The sequence below is a fragment of the Penicillium vulpinum genome (assembly GCF_028829585.1).
Source record: "Penicillium vulpinum strain IBT 29486 chromosome Unknown utg000004l_segment0_segment0, whole genome shotgun sequence".
In the NCBI taxonomy this organism is placed as follows: domain Eukaryota; kingdom Fungi; phylum Ascomycota; class Eurotiomycetes; order Eurotiales; family Aspergillaceae; genus Penicillium; species Penicillium vulpinum.
Genome location: NW_026643244.1, coordinates 2696703 through 2713190, shown reverse-complemented (window position 1 = coordinate 2713190; position 16488 = coordinate 2696703). Strand labels below are relative to the sequence as shown.

The 16488-nt window shown below is 48.9% G+C and overlaps 7 protein-coding genes across 7 annotated transcripts; 5 read left to right on the top strand and 2 right to left on the bottom strand.

Moving 5' to 3' along the window:
* Positions 1-608: 608 nt before the first annotated feature.
* On the bottom strand, positions 609-3127 carry N7479_009520 (snoRNA-splicing protein PRP40; the record flags this gene model as incomplete). The annotated part of the gene is made up of 4 exons (XM_057257213.1): positions 609-1610; positions 1671-2736; positions 2785-2936; positions 2993-3127. 4 exons carry the CDS (start codon positions 3125-3127, stop codon positions 609-611), a joined length of 2355 nt encoding a protein of 784 aa, XP_057104671.1.
* A 171-nt stretch (positions 3128-3298) lies between these two features.
* N7479_009519 (TRAPP trafficking subunit Trs65 domain-containing protein) lies at positions 3299-5202 on the top strand (the record flags this gene model as incomplete). Its single annotated transcript, XM_057257212.1, has 4 exons — positions 3299-3473; positions 3530-3802; positions 3864-4974; positions 5034-5202. The coding sequence occupies 4 exons, from the start codon at positions 3299-3301 to the stop codon at positions 5200-5202; spliced, it is 1728 nt and encodes a 575-aa protein (XP_057104670.1).
* Positions 5203-6398: 1196 nt separating this feature from the next.
* N7479_009518 (Mpv17/PMP22 family protein) lies at positions 6399-7474 on the top strand (the record flags this gene model as incomplete). The annotated part of the gene is made up of 6 exons (XM_057257211.1): positions 6399-6464; positions 6547-6637; positions 6697-6722; positions 6786-7122; positions 7179-7345; positions 7403-7474. The coding sequence occupies 6 exons, from the start codon at positions 6399-6401 to the stop codon at positions 7472-7474; spliced, it is 759 nt and encodes a 252-aa protein (XP_057104669.1).
* A 733-nt stretch (positions 7475-8207) lies between these two features.
* pgkA (phosphoglycerate kinase pgkA) lies at positions 8208-9583 on the top strand (the record flags this gene model as incomplete). Its single annotated transcript, XM_057257210.1, has 3 exons — positions 8208-8273; positions 8333-8753; positions 8817-9583. 3 exons carry the CDS (start codon positions 8208-8210, stop codon positions 9581-9583), a joined length of 1254 nt encoding a protein of 417 aa, XP_057104668.1.
* Positions 9584-10518: 935 nt separating this feature from the next.
* Positions 10519-10809, bottom strand: N7479_009516 (proteasome regulatory particle lid subunit SEM1; the record flags this gene model as incomplete). Its single annotated transcript, XM_057257209.1, has 2 exons — positions 10519-10643; positions 10701-10809. The coding sequence occupies 2 exons, from the start codon at positions 10807-10809 to the stop codon at positions 10519-10521; spliced, it is 234 nt and encodes a 77-aa protein (XP_057104667.1).
* Positions 10810-11460: 651 nt separating this feature from the next.
* N7479_009515 (TTC39/IML2 family protein) lies at positions 11461-13894 on the top strand (the record flags this gene model as incomplete). Its single annotated transcript, XM_057257208.1, has 6 exons — positions 11461-11536; positions 11610-11627; positions 11687-11763; positions 11836-11902; positions 11953-13007; positions 13058-13894. 6 exons carry the CDS (start codon positions 11461-11463, stop codon positions 13892-13894), a joined length of 2130 nt encoding a protein of 709 aa, XP_057104666.1.
* Positions 13895-14632: 738 nt separating this feature from the next.
* Positions 14633-16451, top strand: N7479_009514 (MFS transporter; the record flags this gene model as incomplete). Its single annotated transcript, XM_057257207.1, has 4 exons — positions 14633-14972; positions 15048-15069; positions 15129-15552; positions 15606-16451. The coding sequence occupies 4 exons, from the start codon at positions 14633-14635 to the stop codon at positions 16449-16451; spliced, it is 1632 nt and encodes a 543-aa protein (XP_057104665.1).
* Positions 16452-16488: the final 37 nt, after the last annotated feature.

Genomic DNA, 16488 nt, shown 5'->3' with positions numbered 1-16488 from the left:
TGTAGGTAGTAGGCGACGATTAGAAAAAGTCTACCTACAACAGTGAATTAACAAGTCCTTGTACGTAGCAATAAATTATCATTAAACAGCTATATGTTCCCTTAAGGAGGTTATACACATATCTTTATCAAGAAATGACTGTAAAATTGCCTCCTACATAGTGTCTCCCTTGAGCGTGCAGTAGGTATGCGTTCCACCCTGGACACAATCGGAGTATGTCTTGTTTGGCTGCGGAACAATGAGATATGTCGGGTTGTCGGACTGGCATACCTCGGGAGGAATGAGCGAATCCTCGCCTGTGGTCAAAGGAAGTAGTGCATCAACAATCCGATGAACGTCCAGATTTGCTAGGAGTGTAATTAGTGCGGCGTTATGGAAAAAAAAAGAAATGGTTCAGACAGCAACTATTGACAGTCACCTAAGCATGAGGATGAGCCTGAGCTATCTTTGGTGCGAAAGTCGAAGTATTATATACCTATAGTGGATTACTAGGTCTGGAAGAAAGCAAATGACATCGCAATAGATTCAGCTCAATATCCTACATGTGTATTGAAGGGCAGAAATTACTTGCATATGAGGTCCAAGTGTGAAAGAAAATATCCACTTCCCTACTCCTCTTCAATCTCTCCTTCCTCGCTGCCAGAGTGAATCGCCTTCTCGTCCTTCTTTGCATCTTCGGTTTCTTCTTCCGGAATAGCAGAGCGTTCCCGTCGGGGGATTCTCGGGCCCTTGCTGCGCTCTCGCTCACGGCTGTCACGTCGGTACCGCTTGGCAGACCGGCTAGCTACACTCTCAGTATCACTGTCACGTCGGCGTCGACGGTCAGCACTGGCCACGCTGCGAGTATCGCCAGCACCGCTAGTACCACCACCATAATCAAGCTCATCACGACCTCCACGGGGATCACCACGAGTGCGGTATAGGCGCTCGCGTTCGTCTTCACGTCGGTCTGGGTCTCTAGCGCGGGGACGGTCAAAGTCACGGTCCCGGCTACGATAACGGTCTCCACGCTCATCGCGACGATCACGAGATGGGGAAATACCGCTGACCTTGCGGTAAGTTCGCTCGCGGTCAGCCTGGGCCTTGCGACGGTCTGCTTCATATGCATCCATTTCCGGGGTGCGGTTGGCCTGGCCGCTAGGTCCTCTTCGTTCTCCTCGGCCACTGCGGTATTCACGATCACCTCGGTCGTAATCCCGCCGACCTCCACGGCTTTGAGAGTGTGCTTCGCGATCCTTCTCTGCATCCTCATCTCTTTCTTTCAAGCGGCGGATTGCCTTTTCAAACGCAGATTCCCGAAGCTCGTCGGATTCGAGGGCCTTGTATTCTTCGTATTTCTCAAGGCGAGGTTGAACTTCAGCCCAGGTGTCGGTGACCCGGATAGGTGGCTCCAAGCGTTTGATACGAGAACGCAGTGCGTCCACGGCGCGGCGCTGTTGACGATCGGCAGCATGCTTCTCATCCTCTGTACGTCGGATTGCCTTTTCTTGGATACGCTGGAAGATGAGGTTGAGGATCTCAGAGTCGATCTTGGAGGTGCGGCGGTCGGCAGACATAATAGAATTGAATTCATCAAAGGTTGTTTCAGTCGTAACTTCATATCGTTTGTCCTGGAATCAGTTCGTTAGTACATATAGTCGACGATTCGATTCAATCCGAGAGATACTTACATCCAGAACATCGAGCACGTCGTTTCGAGGTCCACGCAAAGCACGTTCTTCTTCTTCCACCATATCCCAGAACAAGTCAAGAGGAGTCGAACCAGGCTGGCCCAGGATGCCATGATATCTAGGATCATCCTTGATGAGCGGGCAGATATTCATCCACTTAGCGCCTGCTTTAATCTTGCCTTGAGATCTGAGTTCCTTAAGGAGGGCCACAAACTGCTCTCGGTTCTTACGCTCCTTTCTGGCTCTGGCTGCCTTGTGCTGCTGGCGCGCGTCATTGAAAGCCCGCTCCAGGGACTTGATATGATTTTCGAAGGCGGTCAGAATGTCAGACTTGGTTAGAGTTTTGAACTTCTCATCGCCTTGGAACTTGCTGTCAGACTGAATGATAGCATGAGCTTCCGACCAACGTGTGTATGGCTCCAGGTTAAGTGAGCCCAAAATGTCCATCAGCTCATCCATAGCGGCTTTGTGCGTGACGGATTCTTGCTCGACGTGAGCCTTTTTGAGTTCAAGGATGTACTCTTCGAAAAGCTGGCGTCTTTCGTCTTCGTCATTGGTAGATCTGAATGTGGTCTCCCCCTCAATGATCGGGCGAATAGTCTTCCAGCGGCTGTAGTATTTGATTTCAGGATGTCGCTTCAGCATAGTGTTGAAATCTGCGCGAAGCTTGGCGAATCGTTCCTTTGCTCGGTCCTTTTCCTGCATGCGAACCTCGACCACATATTTCTCGAATGCAGCCTTGCGGTCTCGCGGATCCTTGAGAGCCCGATATTGCGGGTCCTTGATGGTAGCGCGCATTGTATCTTCCCAGGTCCAATCAGGCTGTACATTGTGGCGTTTGAGCAGCTTCATGAAGGCGCTCTCCGCCTCCTCAAGAGAATGGTAGTCGGGATCCATCTGCGACTTTAATTCCGGAGCAGCAACCATGCTGTTTGTTTCATATGACCCATATGCACCGCGTCGGTCGCCGTATCCGCGATCACCGCGATCACCTCGGTCAAAGTCTTCACGGTCACGTTGCTGAGGTTGCGAGAAGGAGGTTCCCCCCGCCACAAAGGAAGGGGCACTATAATGAGATTAGCATGGAGGGAAGCTAATTTGGGAAGGTACTTACGCGGGGACTGGCTGGGGGGCAGGCGCCTGCGCAAGCGCATCTTTGTAAACTGCAGGCATCTCCCATGTGCTCTGCTTGGTTTCTGAGTGGTACCAGTATTTGCGCCCAGCATCTGTAGTGTGTTCTTTCCATGGCTGGTTTGAAAGAGCAAGCTGCAAAGAACATTGAGGTTAGTTAAGCTCGTAGCATTTTGGGGTTAACTACAAACCTCAACCGCAGTCATCAACTCTTTAGGCTTGGTCCATTGTGTAGCTTTGGTCTGTAGATTGTAATAATACACGCGCCCTTCAGCATTTCGCGCCTCCTGCCATAGGGCAGAAGCTGGGTTCGTGCTTGAATCCATTGTGAATGGTGTTGAAGAGACCACAAGAGAGAAGTGAAAATGGAGCTTCAACAATGATCTCCGCGGTTATGCGCTTTTGGTACTTCACGTCGACCGTATTAGCACTTATCGGTTATCTCCTGAGCCCCAAACAACCACTCTATCGACTCCTTTGCGACATCTGTTGTTGCAATGCCTGGTCTGGAGATCCCAGGTGAATTCCTGCGTCATGCCATTCTTGATACAGTTGTGCCCCATTCCCCGGCACTCGACATTGAGAGTGCCCTGACTTCGGCCCTGGAGGACGGAGCTGATGATCTCCCCTCCGTTCTCTCGTCAATCCCTCAACGGTCTCTATTGTTCTTTGGTATGTACGTTCAAAGTCTCAGCAAGGGTTGCATATTACTTATTTATAGCTATTAGATGAATTTTTGTCCGTCCGTATCGTCTTGAGACTGTCTGATTGCTCAGAAACGACCTTGAAACACTACCTGCCACGACTCGAAGTCAAGCTCGATGTCTTCGCCGTCGATCCAGCGGAATCTGTTGGTGAAAATCTAACGCCAACTCGCGATATAATATTCTCGGGGATTATTAGTGGAGAGGAGGATCCCCTGGTGGTCTTCAATGAATTTGAGGGCGATGAAGGCAGTGGGAATCATGTCTATTTGGTTTGGAACATTGAAACTATACTGCGTGAGTTATTTGGATTTTTGGGTTGAACATCATGGGATAAACATCGCTAATTGGCTAATAGGGCGTCCCCGTATTCGAATCCAACATCCGTCGCTCTTATTCGTTGCCTCTGCCAGTCTGAATCCCGCTGACGGTCGTCGTCAAGAGGATTCAGATGATGATTATCTCCCTTCACTCGTCCCCGCATCAACAAATATGCTGCAATCTCTATCCACTGGCAAATCTTTCAATCATAAGGAACCTTTCCTCCCGGCTTCCAGATTGCTGAGGGTTGTACCGACAACGTATAACGAGGACCCGATTTACAATATCCAACAACAACATGGCCATCCCTTTCGCGTTGTGCCTGCTGCAAGTGCAAGGATTCGGTACTCTCGGCTGAGCTCCTATACTGGTATACCAATGACCGTGGCTAGTCTCGATTTTGAGGTCACCCCTTATTTAGCTTGCGAGGTCTCCTTTGACAAAGCGAATCTTCAGCTGTCCGAGGGAATGATCGAGTCGCTCTCAGATACACCGGGCCTGACTCTTCCTATTTCTTGCCGTCCACGAGACGATGTGACCCTCATGTATAAACTCACACCGGAGTATGGCCCAGAGACCAATCCATCCTCCACTGCGTTGGTCAGCACGCTGGACATATCTCTCGAGGCAATAATTATTGTGGATGAAGTCTGTAAGCCACGTATTTCTATGCAGTGGAAAACCAACGTCGATTTCTCAGTCGCCCTAAATCCGACTTATGGGGGGCCCAGTCCAGCGCTGCAAAGGACCAACCGCCCTACCAGTCTATCGGTGTCAACTCAAGTGGGTGTGACCCCATCCCATCGAAGCTCATTACGAGAACGAGCATATTCGGTCACCGATGTGGGTATCACAATCTCCTTCTCCGGGCCTGTCCGTGTGCAAGTAGGTTCTGTCTTCACTTGGCATGTTTTTATCGTCAATAGATCAAACGTTCCTCGCAAGTTCGCCTTGATTGCCATCCCCAAACGGAAACGCGTGGACCCACGAGGACATGTTGCTCGGCCTTCATCATCATCTATTACCAGTCGGAAAGAGGATCAAGTGGCCGAAGCAGTGACTGACGATAATATCGTGCATGCGAGGCAAAAGACTGTGGCTGGCCAAGAAGTGGAATTGATCAGCTTGAGCACGGACATTCGCGTGGGGTGAGAAATCTCTTCTATGTTTCTTTTCCCTCACTTCTCTAACCTGACTTTTTCATTAGCCCTCTCCTTCCCGGAACTTGCCACTCGACCGAACTCAAACTCCTTCCTCTGACTACAGGCCCACTTCATTTAGAGGCAGTCCGACTTGTAGATGTGAACACGAACGAAACGACTGATATCAGAGATCTTCCGGACATTTTGGCGGATGATCAGCCTCGCTCTAGTTAGAGCAGCCCAACAACTGTACATATATACGACATAAAGCTATAGTTACTTTCAAAGTGGCCTCTCCTTGACATATTATTTTCTTTCCATTGACCTCTTATGGTATGTGTTGAGGGTCGTCTGTACTATGTGTATACCCTCTTTTTTTAGATTTTCTAATCGTAGCTCATGTGATATATAATTATATATACCATCCATGCTGACATAGTATACTGCATATAACGCTTGAGATGAAATTATTGCGAAAACATTGATATTTAGAAGTAATAAGAGTAGGTTATACAGCTGCCTGTTCTTGTCATACTTGGAATAGAGGCCTTTATTTTTGAGAATTTTCTTCCACCCTGATAGATAATCACTAGGCTTTTTGAGCAGGTAATGGAAACAGAGAGGACAACAACATCAAATTCCGTCGATTTCGAGTGACCAGATAGCCCGAACTGAGATGTTTGCCTGCGATATAACATGATGCATATTGTATGTAGAGAAAGACATAACTGATATCAAGCCACTTTGGCAAAACTAATCTCTCTATCCTCTGTAGATTTATATAGTCACTATACGGGGCCTGCAGGTGGCTCTAGGGCTGCTAACTAACTTTCTATGTAAGTCTAGCCTAAGTAAACATTGAGTTGTAATAAATGACGTATTCTAGCTAACATTTATACAGCAATCTATAATGATCGACACTCGGAAGGTGGAAACCGATGTACGCCAAGACTGGCCCCCGGGGCCCCAAGGAGGTGGCGTTGACAAAGAAAGATGTTTACAACTGTTTAAATTATTTCAAATATGGCTGAAATGTAGTAATTATATAATTTATATAGACAAATCAAGGTAATTATTGTAGGAAAGATTTTAGAGTGGATATATGTACCTCATAGAAAGATAGTATAGTTCAGCGAACGTGATTGGTGGAAGGAGATCACGGGGTAATGGACTCAGCGTCGTAGTTGGCCAGGTGACTTTGTTAGTCACAAAGGCGGAGACGGAGGGGAATTCGGAGACAGCGCTATCTTCTTTTCTTGATATCATCTTATCTAGGACCTCATGAACATTGGGGGATTAGGTTTAATATCCAACTTTTTAGACTTACTTTTCAACTCCACCAGTGTCATTGAACTTTGCGTCATACTGGCGCACCTGGTCCCTTCCCAGAAATCTTGCCTATTACCCTGCTCCAGTCGTCATCGTTCAACATGATCTGCTCTGCGAAACGGAAACTCCTGGATGGATTGAATAAGAGATATATTTACGGTCGCGTGGTATGTTGGATGCCCCTTGCTGGCGCCTGGCATGTTATCACCTCCCTGTTTACAGCTAACCCTGTCATCATTTATCCTCTAGCCTTTATTGCACACGATCATTTTCCTCGTCGAGATGGCAGTAGCAGCACGTCTTGCTGCCAAATTCAACACCTACTATGCTGAAAGGCCAGGTAAGCATCTTGCCGCCGGTTCCCGCGGGATCATAGACTAATATCACTGCTATGCATAGTGCTCACGACGATGGTCACCAATGCTGTAAGCTTTCCACGATATTGAACATCAAAGTATGAACTCCAATTGACAAAATGTATATTATAGGTGCTTGGTGGCGTTGCCGATACCGTTGCACAGCTGATTACGGCCTTCCGGACCCGCCGACCTCAGACAAGCAGTGACGATTTCATTTCAATAGAGATCCCTGACTTGGACAAGAACAAGCCTCCTGCTGCAGGGGAACTGGGATATGTCCGTAGCTCGTCGCCGCCGTTTGATTTTGAGCGCCTGACAAGATTCATGGCTTATGGCTTCTTCATGGCACCGGTGCAGTTCCAGTGGTTCGGGTTCTTGTCCAGAGCGTTCCCGCTCACTAAGAAGAACCCGACGGCTCCAGCGTTCAAGCGTGTTGCCTTTGACCAGCTTATTTTTGCGCCATTCGGTATGACTTGCCTCTAGCTGATTCGGGATATTTTTGGACTGGGCTGATTTATCTAGGTCTGGCGTGCTTTTTCACCTACATGACGATCGCAGAGGGTGGTGGCAGAAGGGCATTGACACACAAGTTCCGCGATGTTTACCTGCCAACCCTAAAGGCCAACTTTGTGCTCTGGCCAGCAGTTCAGATCCTCAACTTCCGTGTGATTCCCATTCAGTTCCAGATTGTGAGTCTCCTAGGTTCTCTTTGTTGAGATGGGACCCATATTGACTTTCTAACCTAGCCATTTGTCTCAACTATTGGTATTGCGTGGACCGCATACCTTTCTCTAACTAATTCCTCCGAGGAGTCTTAATTAGACGTCATTCAAAGTGAACATCATGATAACGAGCTATAAATTGCACTTTTACTTTTATTGTTCTGGCGTTTTGGTTGATCGGTCTGGCTTTCATGTACATGATTATGGTATTTGCTCACGGACAGGGTTCGCATTTTAAAAGGTTGGATTTTGCATCTGGGTAGATCAACTTGGGGTTTTGCTATTAACTATGTATTTTTGCGATTTGACTTGGACGCTTTAGGAAAACTACACTTTTCGCCTTTTCAACCCCATTTAAGCTTCACATGATTTCGCTGGACTCGGAAAACATTCAAGACATGTAGCGACTATGGGAATTTCCATCAGTAGAGCCGATGTCCCCAGAATCTTCCGATTCCGAGGCTAAAGAAGACCTTTATGGCCCGGCCTTCCCCGTATCGATGACAGCTCTGACATCAGTCCCGCATCAGCCCGCCCGATCAGTTCTCCGGGGGGTAGTCGGGTACAAATACATGAAGTACCGATTTTCTAGAAATACCCAGAAAATACTAAGTGAATCCTATTTCTAGGAAGTACCTTACTGAGACAAATACATCATCGGTAGGTACCCCCGTTGCTACGGATGCGACGTCTTCACCGGCCTGCCCCACCAAAACTAACCCCTCCACTCTTTACTGATCACGACTCACCGTGGCCTGATTAGTTCCTTTTTCTTCTTCTCTCCCTTTTCTTGCTTCTTCCACCATTGTCATACTATTAGCCACCTACAATGTCTCTCTCCAACAAGCTCCCCGTTACTGATGTCGACCTCAAGGGCAAGCGTGTCTTGATCCGGGTAAGCTCCCAGCTAATTGAGCTTCGTCATTCGCAATCCTTAACCGCTGACTGGAACAGGTTGACTTCAATGTCCCTCTCGATGAGAACAAGAACGTTACCAACCCCCAGCGTATTGTCGGTGCTCTGCCCACCATAAAGTATGCCATCGAGAATGGTGCCAAGGCCGTTGTGCTCATGTCCCACCTGGGCCGTCCCGATGGCAAGGTCAACCCCAAGTACAGCTTGAAGCCCGTTGTTCCCGTCCTTGAGAAGCTTCTCGGCAAGAGCGTCACTTTCACAGAGGACTGCGTTGGCCCCAAGACCGAGGAGATCGTGAACAGCGCTTCCGATGGTCAGGTCATTCTGCTTGAGAACCTGCGCTTCCACGCCGAGGAGGAGGGCAGCTCCAAGGATGCTGAGGGCAAGAAGGTCAAGGCTGACAAGGCTGATGTTGAGGCCTTCCGCAAGGGCCTTACTGCCCTTGGTGACGTTTACGTCAGTATGTAACCCCACGATTATATTCCGATTTCCTGTTGTTCTTTCATTTCTAACCTCAACTCAGACGATGCTTTCGGTACCGCTCACCGCGCTCACAGCTCCATGGTTGGCGTGGATCTCCCCCAGAAGGCTGCCGGTTTCCTTGTGAAGAAGGAGCTGGAGTACTTCGCCAAGGCTCTCGAGAACCCTGCTCGTCCCTTCCTCGCCATCCTCGGAGGTGCCAAGGTCTCTGACAAGATCCAGCTGATCGACAACCTTCTGCCTAAGGTTAACAGCCTCATCATCACCGGTGGAATGGCCTTCACCTTCAAGAAGACCCTTGAGAACGTCAAGATCGGCAACAGTCTCTTCGATGAGGCCGGTAGCAAGATTGTCGGTGAGATCGTCGAGAAGGCCAAGAAGTACAATGTCGAGATTGTCCTCCCCGTTGATTACGTCACCGCCGATAAGTTCTCCGCTGATGCCACCGTTGGTGCCGCTACCGATGCCACCGGTATCCCCGACGGTTTCATGGGTCTGGATGTCGGCCCTGAGAGTGTCAAGTCCTACGAGAAGACCATTGGCGAGGCCAAGACCATCCTCTGGAACGGTCCCCCCGGTGTCTTCGAGCTTAAGCCCTTCGCCAAGGCTACCGAGGCTACCCTCGATGCCGCTGTCAAGGCTGCCCAGTCCGGCTCTATCGTCATCATTGGCGGTGGTGATACCGCTACCGTCGCCGCCAAGTACAAGGTCGAGGACAAGATCTCCCACGTCTCGACTGGTGGTGGTGCTTCGCTCGAGCTTCTCGAGGGCAAGGAGCTTCCCGGTGTTGCTGCTCTGTCCAGTAAGTAAATGAAAAGTTGATAGCGAGGGAAGAGTCTATATTTTCATCCCGCATGTTTATGAAACTGTAATGTACACAGCCAATGAATTTCCTTTAATTACAAACACGTTTCTTTTTTTTTTAAAAAAAAAAGAAAGCCCCCCATTGTGCTCCTAGACTGGATAACTAAGTGTTGTGCCTAGGTACAAAACCGAAGCTTTAGTTGGGACATCAAGAGATCTCCCGTGGTCATTTCTCATATATATAGACGAGAAAAAATAATCCCCACAGTGAATAAATAGGACAGTAACGCCACATGTGAATTTAGATGGGATCGAATTGTGTCAATCCCATTCACAACTCTATCTTGCAACTCCGACTGATACTTCCGTTTATCATCCTACAAAACACTCTTTTAGGTTTGCATAGGGAAGTTTTGATATTGGTGGAATATCAAAAGGATGATCTTGATAGTAATCCCGAAAGCAAGGTCTGCGCTCCGAGTAATGAATCGTAAAAAAAAAAGTTCAAAAGGACCGTGTCTCATTTCCTCCCCGACAAGCTCCCAAAAAATGCATGTGGCAATTATGGTTTCTGAATCCTCCCATTGGTTCCAAATACAGGGACAGGGGGGTATAGTGTGCGAGATGAAATGGCCAGCCAACTCGATAATGAATCCATCCCGAAACCCGAGGCGAGGGTTATCTCTTCTTGGTGCGCTTGTCCGGGCTCGTCTACTTTAAGCTGATGCTTCGACTTTTTTCAATTCTTCCCTGGATGAGGTGGTGGATGTTAGCAGGCGCGGTGAAGGAGGGGAAGCTGACAGCTTTGGTGGAGAAGCGGGAGGAGGGGGTATGAGCGTCAGTGGCAGTTTAGATATGGAGATGAAAGAGAATTTCCACACGAGAAACATAACGTAAAGGGTGTTTGAAACATAGGGAAGTAAGTGTATGAAACGGCGAACTCACTGGAGCTGCTTTGAGAAGTCCTCTGCCGCATCATCGTCATCCCAGCTCTCTTCCCACAAGTGCTCGCTACCGCCATTTGCTGTCGAGCCAGTGGTCTGCTCGGCTTCTTCTTGGGGCCAGTCTGGATGTCGTTAGGTTAGCTTCGTTGCGCCAGGAGAACACTTGAATGTCTGGTCACCTTCAACGGGGAAATCCTCGAACTCGTCGTCTTCCTCCAGGACTTGGGGCTTCGCTTGAGGCGGGGCCTGCTCTGTGGCATCAGCCTTCTGGGTAGTTGGGTTTGACATTGTGGAAAAAAATGATTGACCGGGAGGATCAAAGGTAGATAGTTGGAGATGTGGACGTGGATGTGGCAGCTTTGAGGTCGGAGGTCGGAGGTTTTACTTAGTAAGACCGCGATAAGGCGATAACGATGATGTAGTTGGGAGACAACGTCAGAAGACAGCACAGTTGTTGGGATTTAAAGGAAAGAATGGTAAAATGAATTGTGGTACTGGAGAAGAGAATATATGAGAGTGATATGTAATAAAATAACCCAAAGTAACTAGATCGATGTGGAATCGACCTACAAAATAAAAAAAATTGCGCTCGGAGCTACCGGCGAAAAGAAACCAAAAGGTAGAGCCTCAGACGTGTTGTTATATTACTCCCCAGGTTCCCCTCCCCCATTTTCCTTTCCTCTCTCTCCCCCTCCTCCTCCTCCTCCTCCCCTTCTCTACTCCTTCCTCTGTGTTTTCCCCTTTCCGCTTTCTTTTTCTCTCCCATGAGTGATGTACCCGGCCATCGCGTTTCCGCTATCGCACCGTTGACATTCTTCCCGATCCGGTGCTCTCTCTCTTCGGCTTGATCAGGTTGTCCTAACCCTAAACTGAGACAATCGCGGATTGTGTCCCCATTGAAATCCCCATTCTTCATACTCACCACGAGTGATTTTCGCTATGTTGCGAGTCGGGTCCTGGCTGTACGGCAAGAAGGCGGGGCAGTCTGTGGACTCGCATGTTGAGTTAAAAGACTGTGAGTGGTGATATACTCTAGGAAAGCCCATCGTGATATTTTGATTGCATGCTGACCGTGGTATTCGAGCTAGTGCATGATGCGCTGACAGGTATGTTTTATGAGAAATGTCCAACCTTTAGCCACCGAGTAATGCTAATGTCCAACTAGCGGCAACGCTTATTCTCAATGATGATGTTGATGGCGCGGAGGCTGGTCTCTCCACAGGCACTTCGTCTTTTCACGACGTGGGTGATCACCACTATGAGCTATGACGTAGGACAGACCTTGAGGACATATGCTGACTCTCGATTGAGTAGTTGGGCAGAGGTGTGGTCGCATTCGTCCGGGCGACACTAGGCTTCGAGCAGGAGGTTATGCGACAAGGTCCATGTTTTTTTTATCTTCTAAATCCACTGTTTCTGACAATCCCGCAGCATCCGAACGCCTTTATGAAGCAGAAACCAGCGCGGCTACCGACCAAAGCCGGTCCCAGCAAAACGCTCAAGCACCCAGCGCCTTTCACTCCGATATCTATGCTGCCGGCACCGAGTACGCGTTGTGCCAAGCAATCGCCCAACTGATGAGCGCGGTTGTTGGAGTATTGAACGAAAGTCTAACAGAAAGCATCAAAGCGTTTTATCGGCTGAGAAAAGCATATATCGCACTAGACGCTATCATGAAGATGGAAGAAAAGTTTATGGAGCAGAGGGATATACACAAAGTTCTACTGCCCACTGCGAGTGACCTCTCAAGCTCGAGCGCTGCATGCCAAGACACGAAGTCGTACCCGTCCAGTCTTTCATCGAAAAAAGGTGCAAACTCAGGTACTGCCGATCAAACCGAGATCACCTCAGCAATGAATGGATTGGCGATCTCTCCCCGAGGGGTGTCTCCAGACGCCTCCACAGGTACTTCCACACCTGTAAAGCATATCCACCACGATCCCGACTCGGACATCTTCAAAAACGAAATCGATGTTTTTGTACACTCCGGTGCCAATTTCTGCTTTGGTATTCTTCTTCTACTAATCTCTATGGTCCCACCAGCATTCAGCAAGCTTCTTTCCATTATTGGCTTCTACGGCGACAAGCAACGAGGACTGAGGATGCTCTGGCAAGCTAGCAAGTTCCACAACCTTATCGGTGCCATGGCGGCTTTGGCACTGTTAGGATACTACAATGGCTTTGTCCGCTACTGTGATATCATGCCTGATCCAACTCCTGGCGAGACCGACGTCGAGGGATACCCGCAGGAGAGACTGGCTGCGTTGCTAGGGGAGATGCGATCTCGGTTCCCTAATAGCCGACTTTGGATGCTCGAACAATCGCGGATGTTAGGTGCCAATAAGAAGCTAGACAGCGCTCTGGAACTATTGTCCTCGGACATCAAGAGCCCGCTCAAGCAGGTTGAGGGGTTGTGCGTGTTCGAAAAGAGCTTGAACGCACTGTTCCTCCATAGATATGATGTCTGCGCCGAATCATTCCTCGAGGTAAGACTTTTCTTTTGGAGATTTTTGAACGATCATGCTAATTTTTTCAGTGCGTGGAACTTAACTCGTGGTCTCGTTCATTATATTACTACATTGCCGGATCGTGCCATGTTGCCCTGTACCGGAAATCACTCAACGACCCAAAGGTTGCAGAGGAACATGCCAAGAAAGCTACCTTGTACATGCGGAAGGCACCTGAATTTGCCGGGAAAAAGAAGTTTTTGGCTCGACAACTGCCATTTGATGTCTTTGTGACTCGGAAGGTTGCCAAGTGGGAGGGACGCGCCAAAGAATGGAACGTGTCTCTGGTGGATGCGATTGGGGTTGACCCCGTCGAAGAAATGATCTTCTTCTGGAACGGACACAGTCGCATGACGAACGAGCAGCTAGAAGAGTCTCTGGCCCGGCTGGCATGGTGCGAAGGCGAAAACAACAAGACATGGTCCCGCGAGGGGGCCGAAGAAAAGGCGATCCTAGAGCTTCTCCGGGCTGCCGTTTTGCGGTCCCTGTACAGACACGATGAGGCGAAAAAGATCTTGCAGACCCGTGTCTTGAAGCACGACAGGTCTCTATTCAAGGGCCATCTGAAGGATGACTGGGTCCACCCAGTGGCGCATTTCGAGATGGCTGCCAACTTTTGGATGGAGCGTCCTACATACCATGCCCTGCATGGGATTACTGCTTCCTCTAAGCCGTCGGACGAAGTTTCTGCGGAATCTGAGAAGGCGAGCACAGAGGCCGAGAGAAAGCAGGTACGCGAGTGCAAGGAATATCTTGGTCATGCTGCTCGCTGGGAGGCCTACGAGCTCGACGCTCGTATTGGACTCAAGGTTACTGCGGCGATGGAAGCAGTCAACAAATGGGAGAGCATGCACCCGACAGTCTAATGACGATTATTGTGTCTTTTCTAAATCCCTGGGCACATCACTAGTCATAGCTACCCTGGATACCTTGTGTAGCATATGACTACACATAGAGTACAAGTAGATGTTAGGGTTAGATTTTTAACGAAGTTTCTTTCATGTCTCCTTTTCCCCTTACAGATTCGCACGTGATATATAAAACGAACGAGGATAAATGCATATCTCAACCTCAACCCCAATTGTACCTGCATACATCATACAATTTAGTTCACCTGGTTGACAACCTTGGCATGATATGACAATGCTTCAGCTTGAATTTCATCGGCTCCGTCGGACCCAGAGCCATTCCACTTATGTGACAGTTGGTACTTCGGCGCCATGCGCACCAAGGCCGAGCTCCCACATCCCTGTGTAGTCCCGAACCGGAATGATAAGCCTCAGTGCTTAAATAGTGACGCCGAGAGAAAGCCATTGAGCTATCCTAAAAGAAAACTTATTGGGCACCGAGATCGGCAAGGTAAAAGATTTCGCACCGTTGTCGGATAACACGGCTTTTGTCATCGGAGGTCCGAAAGCTTGAAAACGAAATAAAACGAATTCCAATCCCCAGAGATCTCTCAGCCTTACAGTTAACATATTTTTGAGATTCCGTCATATCCATCTTCTATATTTGAGACTCATTTTTCCACTTCCAACTTTCCTGTAACTTGGTCTACTACCTGCTACCTGCTCCTGCAGTATTTCAGCCAATGACCCGAGATAATGGTCGAACGGACAGAACATGACTATTCTACTAGCATATCTAGCGAAGATATCGAACCGCATCGCAGTGAAGATGGTGCGGATGGAATCGTATTAGAAAAAAAAAGCACTACAGCGTCGGGTTATTCGGCCTTTCAACAGCGCACGCAGTCAATAGTCTCCCGCATTCGGAGTCGAGAGCCTGGCCAGACGGCACAATTCAGTCATCCACTCACTCATACCAAGACAAGCCCCGATGTTATCGTCGATTTTGACGGGCCGGATGATCCTTATAGACCGTTGAACTGGAGTTTCAGGAAGAAGGCTATCACGACAGTGCTGTATGGATTAACTACTATGGGTATGTTAAAATCGGGGGGATTTCGGCGAAATGGTGAATTATATAGGGAATGACGCTAATTGTTATCAATTGCAGGTTCGACGTGGGCGAGTTCAATGTAAGTCCATTTTCTAACTGCACGTTTTATTAATATTATTAAACTAATTCCAATGCTAGCTACTCGACGGGCCAGGCAGAGATTAGCGAGGAGTTCGGCATCTCGAGTGAGGTCGCTACACTCGGCACTTCATTACTTTTATTTGGCTTGGGATTGGGCCCATTGATCTGGGCGCCTCTGTCTGAACTATATGGACGCAAAACAGCAGTCTTACCACCATACTTTCTCGCTGCAATCTTTTCATTCGCGACAGCCACAGCGAAAGATGTCCAGACTATTATGATCACCAGATTCTTCACGGGCTTTTTCGGTTCTGCCCCTGTTACAAACACCGGTGGAGTCCTGAGTGATATCTGGACCGCCGAAGAGCGCGGAGCTGCCATTGTCGGCTATGCCATGGCCGTGGTGGGCGGGCCTGTCATCGGGCCTATCGCGGGTGGTGCCATCGTCCAGAGCAATCTGGGATGGCGCTGGACTGAATACGTGAGTCTTCCATGCTCGGAGATTGAAGTTGAAAGCATGCTAATATCTAATAGATCACCGGTATCATGATGATGTTCTTCCTAACCATGGACCTCCTCTTCGTCGACGAGAGTTACCCACCAGTCCTGCTGGTCTACAAGGCGCAACGCCTCCGCTTCGAAAGCGGCAACTGGGCTCTCCATGCACGCCACGAAGAGTGGGATGTGACCCTCAAAGAAATAGGAAACAAGTACCTCGTCCGTCCCTTCCAACTCCTCGCAACTCCAATCTGCTTCCTCGTCGCCCTCTACGCATCATTCGTCTACGGTATCCTCTATCTCAGTCTAGCATCATTCCCAATCGTCTTCCAGGAGATTCGCGGCTGGAACCAAGTCGTCGGCGCCCTCCCTTTCCTCGCATATCTAGTGGGCATTCTTATGGGCGGAGGTATCAACCTCGCGAACCAGAAGTTCTACATAAAACGCTTCAAAGCGAATAACAACCGCCCTGTCCCTGAAGCTCGTCTCCCACCCATGATGATCGGTTCTGTACTCTTTGCTGCCGGTATGTTTGTCTTCGGTTGGACAAGCCCAAAACACATCCACTGGATCTGCCCGAATATCGGTGCTGTCATGATGGGCTTCGGCTTTTTCACGATCTTCCAGGCCGCCCTCAACTACCTCATCGATACATTCCAAAGATACTCCGCCAGCGCAATCGCTGCGAACACTTTCCTGCGCTCTATGTTCGCCGGCTGTTTCCCCCTCTTCACTGCTGCCATGTTCCATAACCTTGGTGTTCCTTGGGCTGCTAGCTTACTGGGCTTCATCTCTGTTGCTCTCATCCCCATTCCATATCTTTTCTACAAGTACGGGAAACGGATCCGAGCGCGTGGAACGTGGTCGCGAGACTCTGTTTAACGTTCTGCGAAATAATTGTTCTCTACGACTTTCTTAT